We start from the raw sequence: 14,717 nt of genomic DNA, 5'->3' as shown, positions 1-14,717 counted from the left end.
AGCCCCCTCTCACCGCAACTAGAGAAAGCCCGCCTGCAGCAACAAAGACCCAACGCAGCCAAAAATAAATAATAGAAAAAATAAAAAGATATCACCATTAAGAAAAGAAAAAAAAAGGTGCTTTATTCAGAAAAGACAGGGTGATTCCCTGGTGGTCCTGTGGTTAGGACTCTGTGCTTTCACTGCCAAGGATCCGGGTTCAGTCTCTGCTCAGGGAACTAAGATCCTGCAAGCCACACGATGTGACCAAAAATAAGAAAAAGAAGAAGAAAGAAAAAGAAAAGATGGCAATCTGGGGAGATGGTAAACTCATGTCCAGAGACCAACTCCGAAGATTCTGCTCAGCCGTGAGAGTTTTTAAATGGAAAAATGGGGGAAAGAATCTCATTGAATCATTGAGGCATGAGGTTGGGTTTTGCATCATTCTCCATTGAGTGCAGACTGGCTGACTCTTTCTTCAGAGAGAAGAAAACCTTGCCTGCATGGTCTGCCTGTAGGATTGCTAAGGGAGCTGTTGGGGGTAGAAAGCAAGTCACTTTTTTAACTGCTTAATTCTTCATTCTTACTTCTTTTTATCTAGGAAAAGAATCAACAGGTTAGACAAGGCATGATGTGCGTTCAGGAGAGCATAAGTCAGGAGTTAGTTTCAATTGCTTAGTGATCTCATTCCTATAATTAGGTTCTTTTAAGGTTAGAGGGGAATCCAAATGGGCAAACAGGAAAAGGGCAAAGAGCTGCTTTTAATTTTTGGATTGTTCATTGTGTAGAAATAAATTGATTTTTGTATATTGATCTTGTGCCCTGCAACCTTGCTGAACTCATTTATTAGTTCTAATTTTTAGTGGATTCCTTAGTACTGTATTACCTAACTACAAATAAAGAGTTTTACTTTTTCCTCTCCAACATGAATGCCTTTTCTTTTTCTTCCCTAATTTCCATGGCTAGAACCTCCAGTGCAGTGTTGCATAAAAGTGGCAAAAGGAGAAATCCTTATCTTTTTTTTTTTTTTTTTTTTTTTGGCGGTACGCGGGCCTCTCACTGTTGTGGCCTCTTCCGTTGCGGAACACAGGCTCCGGACGCGCAGGCTCAGCGGCCATGGCTCACGGGCCCAGCCGCTCCGCGGCACGTGGGATCTTCCCGGACCGGGACGCAAACCCATGTCCCCTGCATCGGCAGGTGGACTCTTAACCACTGTGCCACCAGGGAAGCCCCAGGGAAATCCTTATCTTTGTTCCTGATCTTAGGGGGAAATTATTTAGTCTCTCACCATTAAGGATGATGTTAGTGGTGGGTTTTTCATAGATGCCCTTTATCAGGTTGAGGAAGTTCCTTTCTGTTTCTGGTTTGTTGAATGTTTTTATCATGAATGTTGGATTTTATCAAATGCCTTTTCTGTGTCTGTTGAAATGATCATGTCGTTTTTGTCCTTTATTCTATTAATATGGGTGCCATAGGCAGAAATATGCCCCCACCCAAAGATGTCCATGTTCTAATGCTCAGAACCTACAAGTATATTGACCTTAAAATAGGGAGATTATCCTGGATTACCCAGGTGGGCCCAATGTAATCATAAGGGTCTTTAAAAGTAGAAGAGGGAGACATAGAGATGGCAGCATAAGAAAGACTTTGTCCAATGTTGCTCACTTTGAATATGGAGGAATTCAAGGACTGTGGCAGCCTTTAGAAGCTGGAAGAGTCAGGGAGGTGGATTCTCCCCTAGAGCCTCCAAAAAGAACGCTAAGCTCCTAATACCTGCTTTTAGCCCAGGAAGGCCCATTTTGAAATTCTGACCTTCAAAACTGTACAATAATAAATTTGTGTTGTTTTAAGCCATTAAGGTTGTGGTTATTTGTTACAGCAGCAAGAGGAAACTAATACAGTGTACTACATTAATTGATTTCCAGATGTTAAACTAACCTTGCATTCCTGGGGTAAATCCCAGTTGATCATGGCATGTAACCCTTTCTGTGTTGCTAGATTGGGTTCGCTTGTGTTTTATTGAGGATTTTTGAGTACATGTTCATAAGAAATATTGGTCTGTTGGTTTTTGTGTATGTGATGTTTTTGTCTGGCTTTGGTGTCAAGGTAATACTGACCTCATAGAATAAGTTTCAAAGTGTTCCTCCCTTTTCTATTAGTTTAACCACTGCAGCTTTGTTACAGTTGCTGTCTGCATGATGCATCTTTCTCCATCCTTTTACTTTCAACCTATTTGAAACCTGTCCTTAATCTAGATCTCCTGTAACAACAGACTTCCTCTATAATAACTGATATTTTTTATGACAATGAAAACTGCATTTGTTATATTTTTAGCTGCTTTTAAAAAAATTAGCTGCTGAAGTAAACCTTTGTTTTCACAACTATAACTTCTTGTTTCCAAACACTCTCTAGTTCTCTTTCTTGCACTAAATCTTTAATGTTTTGGCTTATTTTTGTTTTACTTAAAATAAAACTTAGTAACCATGTGTTGGGCCTGCTTTTTTCCTAGTGGTCTACAAAATCTTTAAGTCTGAGAACGACTAAACTAGAAATTTCCCAAGACTAGGTTAGAGATATGTTATACACACAACATAGGTTGTATCTATGGAACAAGTTTATTAAACTCCTGAATAATTTTTAAAGTAATAAAATTTTAGCAGTATTTTTGCATTAAAACATTAAAAGCATTAAAAGATACTATAAAACTGACTTTGCAAAAGATATGTAAACTATATTAAAATCACTGCTATATATTGTGAATAATTGAAAACCATCTAAATGTCCAGTCATACAGATTGGTTAAATTACAAGGAATTCATGTAATAGTTATCTATTTAAAATCATGTTTTATAAATATTATATGACATGGAAAAATGTTCAACTACAGGTCAAGTTGTCCTGTTTTAGTAACTACTCTGTCCCCTAACCCTCATGGGCATGTTGCAGCTTCCCAAGGTGTTTTACCATACCTGTTGGCTTTCTTTAATCATGTTTTCTTTAATCACTCCTTTGTAGTTAAAACCTGTTCAAGCACCCTAGTTTAGTGTGTCATCTACTTCCTGCCAGGACCCTGAGAAACTTTAACCCTGTTACTCTCTGGTTGGTGAAATTAAGATGAAATTACAGAGAAAACAGTAAATACCTGTTTTTTAGAAGTATTACTATGATATGTTTACTGCAGCTAAGAACAGTGATGGTTACCACTAATAAAATGTATTTTTAGCTTATAGTATACTTTATATATCATCTCATTTAATCCTTTAAATAACCCTATGAGATATAATAGTTATCGTCACCCCCAGTTTATACATGAGGACACATTCAATATCTTCGATTACTGTGAATTAATATATTGCCATTGTTTTCTTTTGTAGATCATTCACGAGAAGTCTTGGAGCAATTAGTAGGCCCAAACAAACTAAAGCAAGTGACGTGGACTGTCTATTGATGCTTATTGAAGCTCATCAAAGCTATGATCTTCATACAACTTTCCCAGGAAACAACGATCTAGAGATTGGCTTTCCAATAATATGATTTATGCTTTGAAGTTAACCAGGCTCTTAAACATTTTAATAGTGCTGTTATTTCTAAGTTTGTTTGAGGAGTGATTGTTCTTGAAATGACAATCCTAGCATGCCCTCTGATGTATTTGGGGAGGGTATTGTGTTTGTTTCTTTAATAGCAAAGTTTTAAATTACCTGTTTTCCCTGGAAATTTCCTTCTCCTACCTAGATATTTGAGCTGCTGTAAGAGAAATTTACCAATATGGATAAACATTAGGAGAATTCTAAGTAAAGGTATTTCTAAAAGCGTTAATTACCTACCTAGCTATTTTTTGGCTGCTACCTTCCAAATTATTTAAATGTCCACTGGCCAGAAAGCAAAGCTGAACATCAGGCCTGTAACTTCTTCACAGAATTTATTATTTCAATGAAACAAAGAAATATAATAGTTTAATGTCATAATCCAGGACATCATATACCTTAGCCATTCAGCATATGAATGTTACTGAGTATGGCTACTTTTCCCAAATACATGCTATTCATCTACAAACTTTCATCCTTAAAGACTGCAGTCAAGAATGTGTAAGAATGAGTAAACACGAAATGTCATCACAGAGGTTGTATCCTGAAGCTCTACTGGTTTCACATTGTGAAATAAACACACAGGTCTTAGTTTTCAAATGAAATGTATTACTCTCTATAATCACAAAATTCTCTGACGTATACTGTGCTTAAACTATCCCCAAATTCAGCATATTCCCTGTGCCATGAGCCTGTCTCAGTGGGACTTTTCTTAAAGATTTCCTATTTTAACTGTGATGTAGTGAATAACAGGGAAAGTGTGGTATGGTAGATTTCTTGTATATGTTTAGAAGGAAGGGTTTACATATTCAACTCCACTCCTTGTCCTTACTATTAACTACTTTATAAATGTGATATGTTTATAGCGTAGATAACATATATTGCCACTGCAAAGGTGGTACATATGTATATATGTGTAAAATGGGTAAGGCCTGTTCCATCTATGAAATTTTTCTGAAAACAAATTCAGTAAGATTTAATATTGAACACCTAACCAAGTCAATAGCTTTTTCCGTTTTGGGGGAAACTAGTTTCAAGATCTAAGGTATCAGGTTTGTAGAGTCTATAAAGGACTCATCATCCTAAAGCAGTTTGCAGCTTGACCTTCTTTTTTTATACTGCTAGTTACCTTAGCTGTTTCTCGGCACTCTGTTTAAAATTTGGGTCTCCCATCCCTATCCTACCTATCCCTGTCACCCTTACCTGTCACTCTAGACTCTATTTTTCCCCTTTCCACCTGTCACCATCTGACATGTTTTATTTTTTATTTGTTATCTGTCTCCCCACCCTAGTATATAAGCTTCATGAAGACAAATTATTTCTCTTTTTTTCACTGCTGTATCTCCAATACCTAGAACAGTGTCTGGTACATAATAAGCACCCAAATATTTGTTGAATGAATAGACAAGAAAATAAATAAAAGTAATACCTGTACTTCAAGTTTCTGGTCTGTGATGTACAGAGATTAGATGTCATCACTCCTGTCCTCACAAGATAAAAGCTGAACAAACTGAAAATCATGAAGCAGTACAGTGTTTATTTCAAAATGGAATTGTATTAGTTGTAAATATACACTGCAAACTCTAGGGCAACTGCTAAAAAATTTTTTTTAATAAATATAACTGACATCCTAAGGGAGGAGAGAAGATGGAATCACATAAAATCCTCAATTAAAACCAGAAAAGGGGGAATTCCCTGGTGATCCAGTGGTTTAGGACTCTGTGCTCTCACCGCCGAGGGCCTGGGGTGTGATTCCTAGTCAGGGAACTAAGATCCCACAAGCCATGAGACGCAGCACACAAAAAAAAGATAAAACCAGAAAAGGCAGAAAAAGTAGAACACAAAAAAGAAACAACAAAGGCAACGAATAGGGAACAGTTATAAATATGGTAGAAATTAATCCAACTATATCAATCTCTTTAAACGTGAACAGTCTTAATACAAACATGTTTGTTATGCTATGAAGTCATTTCAAGGATCACTGTTATATATATGGGCAATTTAAAAATATTTTAAGCAATATTTGGACGTCTCAAAGACCTTCTTGTACCCTCCTCATAAATACTTAAGAAAGGATAACAGAAACAGTGTTGTAGATATTTATTTCTGGCTGTGTTGGGTCTTAGTTGCGGCACGCGGGATCTTTTGTTGCGGTGCTCAGGCTTTTCATTGTGGCGCTTGGGCTTCTCTCTAGTTGTGATGCGTGGGCTTAGCTGCCCTGTGGCATATGGGATCCTAGTTCCTCAACCAGGGATTGGAGGGCAGATTGTCAACCACTGGACCACCGGGGAAGTCCCATGTAGATATTTAAAATTAAATCTACTCTTGGCCTCTTCAAGCTGATTTCCAACAGTGCTCCAGAGTATAATTTCCTTTAATTTTCTCTGTCTTATCTTGCTGAGGACAATACCCAGCAGACTATCCTGAATTTTCAAAGAATATGTCAACAAAACTCTTTCCTCTCAAATGCCATCCAGTGCCACTGTAGCCTATCATTTCCACTGATTTTAACCAATGCTGAATCAAAATTTTGAGTTTATAATTAAGCCCCAGTAGACCAATGGAAATTGGATACAACAAGAGTTGATTCATTGGGTTGTAATAAACTCTGACTTCCAGAGTTCAAGGATCACAAGATCCTCTGTGACCCAGCTCCAAAACTCCCACCTAATGATACTATTTTCCTGCCTAAGCAACAACCTGCCCTTAACTGCTTTCTCTACATTTCTTTTGAATGACTGTAGCTCTGATCATGTCTCCCTGGTATCCTAATCCCACTGGCATGTGTGTATTGTTAGAAAACATAAAATGCAAGTGTCATAAACAATTCCTAAGCAGTATACGAGAACACGAGAGTACAGCTGACCCTTGAACAACATGGGTTTGAACTGCACTTACATGTGTTTTTGTTTGGTTTGTTTCAATAAATACTACAGTACTACACGATCCACCCCCGGATGCAGAAACTTGGATGCGGACTGTAAAGTTATACATAGATTTTCAGCTCCAGGGGGTGGGTGGGGTAGTCAGCACCCCTAACGCCCAGGTTGTACAAGCGTCAACGGTACATTCGCAAGGCTGCGTTTTATACCTGTAACATATATCGTGGTCACGTTTTGTTTTAAATTGGAGAATAGGAAATATAATACATGTAATCGGTACGAAATTACAAGACCCAAAAGTAAGAATTAGGTCTCCCTACCACCCTATCCACCAGCCACCTGGTACCCTCTCAGAAGAACCACTGTTACCAGTTTCTTTCCAGGGATATTCTATATCTACTACAAGTAAATATGCATTCTTTACACATACATTCATATGTAGGTATATACATACATCTTTTTTACATAGTGTATACTATACACATTCTTCACACTGTTTTTCATTTATGTCCTAATGTTCTTATTGATATATAAGATCCTGACAAGCTGGGGCATGTAGTGGTGGCATAACCAACTTCTAACTGACCTTAGTAAACCATAAAGAGGCATCATAAGGTATCACAGTACCAAGTGTGTAGGAAATTCTAAAATCTTTATCTGTGTTTCTTAATTGATGCCCCATTATGTACTTATCCTATATTACACACTTTATACTTCATTATAATAACCCTTTGAGGTGCAGTTTATTAAATTTTATTACTATTTTATAGGTGAAGAAATGAAAGCTCAGAGAGCTTAACTAGCCCAAAATCCCAACTAGAAAGTGACAGAGTGGCCTCACTCCGAAGCCCATGTACAGTAAGTCCCCTACATATGAACGAGTTCCATTACGAGAGTGGGTTCGTAGGTCCAACAGAGTTAGCCTAGGTACCCAACTAACACAATCAACTATACAGTACTCTACTGTAATAGGTTTATAATACTTTTCACACAAATAATCATAAAAAACATACAAAAAATAAAACATTTTTAATCTTACAGTAGAGTACCTTGAAAAGTACGGTAGTACAGTACAACAGCTGGCATACAGGGGCACTTTAATATCTTCGAAAGTTCACAACTTGAAGGTTCGTATGTAGGGGACTTACTGTATTCTGTACCATACCAACTGCATCTCTGATCTTAACAGATAATTTTTTTTAAATATAGTATTCTTCTGTATTTTTTATTTTGTTTAATTCAAAGATACATCACAGTTGTCCTCAACTATAGAAAGAGACTCTGCTAAAATATCTAATTCCTCTCAGCTACTTGAATTACATGTGGATATTGCCTTCTATAATTATATTCCTATAGCAGTAAAACTAGAAAAAAATTACAGATAGAGATTTCTATATTTGGCTTACTGCAGAACAAGTTACATGACAAAGGGTGACAAAACTTCAACCTTCATATTTTGGAAACAAGATTTGCCATTTAACACAAATTTCCTTCTTTGAACTGGACAGTCTTTAGGGTTAAACCCAAACATAGCTATATCCATATTGGAGGTACTTCAACAGCTCAAGGCTGAAATTCCCACACCGTGCTTGTTGTCAGTCCGTTGTTCTCCTGCCTAGTGGGCTCTGGAAGTGAATATTCTGCTACTTTGTGCAGTTGATGCTGAATGCTATGTCCACTGAACTGGGGTCGCCCAGGGTCACCAATCAGTACTCGAGTTCTGTAGACCCCAAAGCAATTTTTCAGCCATTGATGTAGACTGTCTGCAAGGTCTTCATCATAAAACATATCTCCAAGCACAACAAGGTCCCACTTATCTTGTTCCAAATCCAGCATGTTTTTGGTTAAAATGGGAAAAGGATTCAGTTGGTTCAACTCACAGTTTAGTGTAATAGCCATTCCTGCAACTTTAAAAAAGCACATAGTGAATTGGTATATGCTAAGTTGTTTTAATTCCCTATTAATTAATTTAAATAATCTAGAAAATCTCCAATAATATGTTTTTTTCCCCATTCTGTTGAAAGTTGTTTTTTTAGGTAAAGAAGCCTAAAGTATATGCCAATATAAGCTATTTCCTGCAATTCTCAAATATATGAATATCCTGAAAATGAAACAATACCAAACACCTGGAAATGTTGAGGTTTTAAGGAACATTTGCTGATCTACAAGCCTTGTGCAGCCGGATGACAAGTTGGACCTGAGACCCCATATACAATAAAGCTCCTCAAGGGCTAGATCCTCAGTGAAAGGGAAGACTAGAAGAAAGTCAGATAAAATTAAACCTTACCTGTCTCAACTTGGGTTCGAATGGAATAAAATCTCCCTCAAAGACACTGGCCTATCTTCACTTGGGTTTTGGTCAAATAAACACTACCTACATATTTCAGGAAATGCCTAGCCCAGCAATGACCAACAGTTAAGTGCTCCCAGGTTGGTATCACTTTGGTATATCTGCCAGACACAAATAGAAGTCCTCCTGTGAAAAATGCACCATCAACTCAGGCCTCATAGGATTCCCACAGATAATGTCCCACTGAGTAAGTTCACAATATCAGATTATAAGATTCACATGGAAATGGGCTAGGCTATGATGGGTTGAGGCATCTGTAGATATTTATCCTGGAAGAAAAAAAGATGAGCTTCAAATATTTTAAAATGTGAAATTCTTACTAGGGTCTATGTCATTGGCCAAGATCGTTAAAGCTCCACTCATCTTAGCAGCAATAGCAGTAGCTCCACATCCACTCCCAATATCTAACACAGATTTTCCTCTGACAACGTCAGGATTATCCAAAAGATACCTAAATTAGAAAGAAAGGGGAAAACATTATCTAAGATAGAAGAAGGTCAATAAGAGGTGTACAAAAATTTTTCTTTGGATTGACTGGACAAAGAAATAGTGAAACTTAGCAGAAGAATTTGGTCCAACATTGGCAAGTTTGGCCTGACTAGAATGAGATAAAATGTCAATCTTAAGAGCTGGGCAGAGGTGGCAGAGAGAGGACCTAGTCATTTTGGTCTTTCTCTTTGGCAGGTGTGAAGAGCAGTTCCATACAACTGACTAATCATGCTCTTCAAGTCAACTTTTTAGAAGTAGTGAGCACTTACTGTGATCCAGAAACTACTAAGCACCAAAAACACAGACTGACAAAATACTGCTAAAGTCAGGACTCAGTAAGCTAGATGCAAAATTCACAGTCTCCTTTTCATTGTTCAACAGAGAGTGGTTTTACCTACTGCTTGAACTGTTTTATAATGACCTCTCTGGTAAGGTACAATCAAAGTCCAGTTCAACCAAAGAATTTGGACCTGGGCTAAGTAATTACCAAGCAAGTGAAGATGAATGGGAAAACACTGAAATAATAAATGTCAACTGACACTTGACCTTAGTATTGTAATAATAAAGAAGAGCAGAGGGAATTCCCTGGCGGTCCAGTGGATAGCATTCAACGCTTTCACTGCTGAGGGCCCATCAGGGAACTAAGATCCAGCAAGCCAAAAAAAGACTAAGGAACTACGGCAAGGTGGGGATGTAGTACCCTGTCTAAAGGGGCAGCTGTTACCCATCTTAAGCTAATTGTTGCCCCACAGAAATGGGGTGTTATCAGAGATTTAAATCCAGTGTTATCAGATATTCTTTTTTTTTTTTTTTTTTTGCCTTGCCTCGTGGCTTGTGCCATCTTAGTTCCCCGACCAGGGATTGAACTCAGGCCAGGCAGTGAAAGCGCCGAGTCCTAACCAGTGGACCACCTGGGAATTCCCCAGAGATTCTTTTTTTTCAAATCGAAATAAATTTTTACATGCAATCCCTCAAGTTTTAAATGTGAGCAACTGATTTTTTTTTTAAGTTTACAAGTAAAGGCCAAAGAAAACGCATCTGTGGATCACCTATTTGTGACCTCTGATTCAGACAAGTCTCTTAAGGAATTCGATGGCACTTATATTTGGAGTTGATAAACAACAACTTGCATAGATATCACTTAAAATGTATTCTTTTTAATGATATAAGTAAATAAAGCTTGAAAATTTGGCAACACAACAGCCAGAATATTGGACTTGTTAGATATTGGAAAGCTTTCCAGAACTTAGGATTCTCCAAAAGCTCTATGTTTGCATTTATTTATTTTGCATTTAAAACTATATACAACCTGAATTCTGCTAGACCATACCATTCCTGTGAAAGAGAAGTCCTTATCCTTTTCCTTTCAGTTTTGTAACCTCAAGGCATAAAAAGATTAAATCATTTACCAGTCTAAGAGCAAAGACTAGATTCAAATGCTATAAGTTCTTGCCTTTGTTTCAGTGGCTGTTTTAATAAAAAGCACTGTGTGAATGTGTGAGAAAATGTCTAAAGAAGACCTTTGCAGTACGGGGAGTTAGAAAGGGGGAAACTTAAAAATGCAGAGGCAGTGCTGCAACTAAGAGCCCGTATGCCACAACTAAGACCGAGCGCAGCCAAATAAATAAATAAATATTTTTTTAAAAATAATTTTAATGCAGGTGCAACTCCAGAGTTCACCTGAGTAATGTCCCAATCACTCACATCCCTCATCCTTTGGGAGCCTGGGAAGAGGCAGTGATGGAGGAAGTGTAAGGTTTAAGGAGCAATATTTACAGGATTAAACCAGGCGACCTGAAGGACTGGGGCTTTAAGCTCCACTGAGGAACTCTGCACGGGCCATGCATCATGAACCATGAACCTGAGAACAGTGTGAGATTTCTGGATCATGACCAGCTACCTAGGGTCTTGATAGCTGACCTAGGATTTCTCTTGGGGAGAGAGCTATATATCGGGAAACACCTTGATAAGCTTGGAGCAGAAGGTAAAGCTGTGCAACAAAACAACCCAAAACTTTTCCTAAACTGCTCTAAATTAAGAAAAGAATTTGGGGTTTTACTCTGGTTTTCTGTGAGGAGCAGGGAGAACAAGGCATTGGAAGGGGCTGAAAAGAGTAAGGATATGCGGAGCCCTAAAGGTTCCGGCTTCACTTACGGCCGTACCTAGACAGGGCTTGGCCTCCTGGCCAGTAGACTGCCCAGTAAGGATCACTGTGGGGCCACAGGTCAGCTCTCTCCCACCAGAACTTGCATCTGGGGGTCAAAAGCCGCAACTGGATTTCAGGGGTGAGGCTACCACGGTTGGTGACTTCAGTGTTCTCCTCCAGGAAAGCTTTCATCTCAGGGTCCAAAAAGCTTCCGGTTCCCCTCCAGGGGCAGTGGCCCCAGGGAAACAAAGGAAAACGGCTGCTTCTCACAGCCTTCCGAAGGACACCACAGCAGTTCATGGCAAATGATGTAAACGCTCTCCAACCTGAGCTCAAGGCCATCGGTCCTGTCCCAAAGCACAGGTTTGTTGGTGCTGCTCTTAATAACAGCTGCTCCTCCTCCTCCTTCCTGGGGAAAGAATAAGGGTCTGGCTGCCAAACTGATCTCAACTGGAATCTCTGGACCTCTAAAAACATAAATAATACTGAAAACTCCAAGGCTCACCAACACTTCCAAATCCTATTGCATAGTAAGAAAATGTTAGTGTTAGCTCTGTAGCAGATGCTGCACAAGTGCAAGTTCATTTTAGGTGAAAGCGTTGGTGCATTAATTTAGGAAAATCCAATCTTCTAAAAGATGCCTTTCCACAACAGAATCCTTTTTAGTAACTTATAACAACAAATATACAAGCATCTGATTTTGAGAGAATCCTCAGGAACACGCCTTTTACATAAAATAAGGTATACCTTTAAAGTTCTTTCATTCATTTAATAAATCACTTACCTTTAAGCAGGCACTGTGCTTGGCAACTGTGAACAAAATAAACAAAGTCCCCATCTTCGGGAAGCTTAGATTCTAGTGATGGAATAGAGCAATTATCAGGGCAAACACAGTTCTTGCCTTTATGAAGTCTAGCCAAGATTATGCAGATTACCAAATTGTAACTGTGGTTAGAGATATACAAATTATACTGGCTGCTCAATAAAGATAGTCCTAGCATAAAACATCAATGTAATCAAGATTCAGGTGTTTTCCTAAAAACAAACAAAAACAAAACAAACAAAAAACTATGGATTTAATTGTAATAAAAGAATATCAACTCCCAAATCTCTTTCTGTAAATACCTCTGATGAGTCATCTTTACCAAACCTGGACTTAATAGAAAGACACCTTGATGAAAATAAGAATGAGGAAGAGCAGTTTAAGCACAAATTATACACCCAGTTGTTTGGGACCTCTGATCTGTTCTGCATAAATATATAAATAGTCTTACATCCACCCAAGTACTTAGAGTAGGGGCCCCAAACTCAAATGCCTACCCAGGGCCAGACCGGTGATAAATGAGTGATGCAGGCTGGTTGTTAGATCACAGAAGGGCTGTGGCAAACTGGAAACTATTTCAAAACAGTCCCCAGCCAGGGGACACGTGGCCAGATCTTTCAATTTCTCAAAACAATCCAGCTATTTACCCATAAACTCCCACTTTTAAACGTGGGCAGTTAGTTAAAATACCAAGACACGAGGAGGGGCAAAATGTCTGTCTGTGAACCAAGGACAGACCTTAAGTGGGTGCAGCCCACGTTTATTCCTTGTAATCTACGGGTCTCTAACGGCCTGACCTCATTGGACTAATCGTGTAGGGAAGGATTGGGTCAGCCCTTGAATCTCACGAGCCTAAGGTTTGAAAAGACAGCAGAGCAAATACAAGATGATTGATTTTGGACACCCTGTCATGCAGACCGATGATGCCCCGCCCACGCCAGCACCAATGAAGCATCCGTTATGAATATGTGATTATGCGGTGGACACTTGGTACCTGGATTAACTGGTACGGTGAGAAGACAGGTTTAAAGGGGCAAGTTACAAAGTGTTATCACGTAACTTCCCTCGAAGGAGGACGGGAGTCAGTCTTAAAGGGGCAGGCACAGTCCTCCTTTTCTCCTTACCTGGCTGTGCTAACACCGTCCCGGGAAGCTAAGCACAGGGCAGGTCTGTCACTCGCCTTTGCGCCTCTTTTCGCGCCTTCTTTACAACTGCACGCTGGGTCCCACCTCCCCCCCAGAACCGGGCCCCAACACCCAGCACCCCCACCCCCGCCCTGCGTCCCCGCCCCGCCCTCCTGCTCCGCCCTCCTTCCCGGCAGCACTTTCTCTCCCTTACCTGGGCTTCTTAAAGGGACAGGAAGTGCGAAATCAGCCGGCGCCCTGACCTCATTTGGGAAATAAGGGAATGTCAAATACTGATTTCTAAAAAATCCACTCTGAAGCCGTGGATCATCTGCTTCGTGTCAATCACACTTCTAGGCACTGGGCATAGAGCGGTGAGCAAAAGAGACAGCACAAACCCTTAATGACGCTTATATTCAACTGGAATTAAATCATAATATGTCATCCCTTTTATAATAATTTTCCTACACGTACAATCTTTTTTGTTTTTCAACTGTAACTTCTCCTGTCAATAACACTCACTGATTCTCTTGCTAGTAATAATTCTTAATAGATGTTCAAGATCAGTTTGTCTAAGGACTTCTCTGGCAGTCCAGTGGTTAAGACTACACGCTTGCACTGCAGGGGGCGCGGTTGCATCCTTGGTCAGAGAACTAAGATCCCGCATGCCGCCCACCCCCCACTCCCCACTCCCCACCCCCGGTTGAAAAATCAATTTGTCTAAGGATTTTTTTTTTTAATGGATGAGCAATCAAGCCACATTATTTTTGGCTGCCTTGGGTCTTGTTGCTGCGCATGGGCTTTCTCTCGTTGCGGCGAGCGGGGGGCTACTCTTTGTTGCCGTGCGCGGGCTTCTCATTGCGGTGGTTTCTCTTGTTGCAGAGCAGGGGCTCTAGGCACGGGGCGCTTCAGTAGTTGTGGCTCGCAGGCTCAGTAGTTGTGGCGCACACGGTTAGTTGCTCTGCGGCATGTGTGATCTTCGCGGACCAGGGCTCGAACCCGTGTCCCCTGTATTGGCAGGCAGATTCTTAACCACTGCGCCACCAGGGAAATCAAGGATTATTGTTTTTAACCAGCTTCTGTATTCTATCCCAGTGATAGTTTTAAAATCGATCTGCTTCTCTCCATCCCTCCTGCCTCTGCCTTATGATTGCTTGCTTGAATTCCTGCTACTGGTCTCTCTGCAATCCTGCCTTCCTCTATCCCATTCTCTATAGTGCAGCTGAAATGGTTTTTTCTGAAACTTTCATTCCATAGTCCAAAAAAAGGCCTTACATTCCTACAAGATAAGATAAACCAGATAAGCCAAGAGAAACAGACTGTAAGCCCTGAGAAACAAA

The 14,717-nt window shown here is 39.7% G+C and overlaps 2 protein-coding genes across 8 annotated transcripts in view; one reads left to right on the top strand and one right to left on the bottom strand.

The window, feature by feature from the left end:
- AMN1 (antagonist of mitotic exit network 1 homolog) overlaps positions 1-5,637 on the top strand; it is a 66,278-nt gene extending 60,641 nt beyond the window's left edge. For 3 of the 6 annotated variants that reach the window (XM_060024557.1, XM_060024551.1, XM_060024552.1), the window contains one exon: positions 3,354-5,056. In XM_060024557.1, the coding sequence (XP_059880540.1) occupies positions 3,354-3,427 (74 nt within the window). In that variant the 3' untranslated portion in view covers positions 3,428-5,056. Of the gene's footprint in view, positions 1-3,353 lie in introns of all 6 variants that reach the window. The other 3 variants (XM_060024555.2, XM_060024554.1, XM_060024553.1) reach the window with 3 other exon arrangements.
- A 198-nt stretch (positions 5,638-5,835) lies between these two features.
- ETFBKMT (electron transfer flavoprotein subunit beta lysine methyltransferase) lies at positions 5,836-13,458 on the bottom strand. 2 transcript variants are annotated; one of them, XM_060024550.2, is made up of 4 exons: positions 13,378-13,458; positions 11,447-11,839; positions 9,116-9,246; positions 5,836-8,352 (listed from the first exon to the last, which is right to left on the bottom strand). In XM_060024550.2, the coding sequence occupies exons 2-4, from the start codon at positions 11,770-11,772 to the stop codon at positions 8,009-8,011; spliced, it is 801 nt and encodes a 266-aa protein (XP_059880533.1). In that variant the 5' UTR covers positions 11,773-11,839; positions 13,378-13,458; the 3' UTR covers positions 5,836-8,008. The 2 variants fall into 2 exon arrangements, with proteins under 2 accessions (XP_059880533.1, XP_059880532.1); XM_060024549.2 differs by lacking the exon at positions 13,378-13,458 and having other exon boundaries at positions 11,447-12,204.
- Positions 13,459-14,717: the final 1,259 nt, after the last annotated feature.

This window comes from Delphinus delphis, chromosome 11 (assembly GCF_949987515.2).
Source record: "Delphinus delphis chromosome 11, mDelDel1.2, whole genome shotgun sequence".
Classification (NCBI taxonomy): Eukaryota; Metazoa; Chordata; class Mammalia; order Artiodactyla; family Delphinidae; genus Delphinus; species Delphinus delphis.
This window is presented reverse-complemented; position numbering and strand designations above follow the sequence as displayed.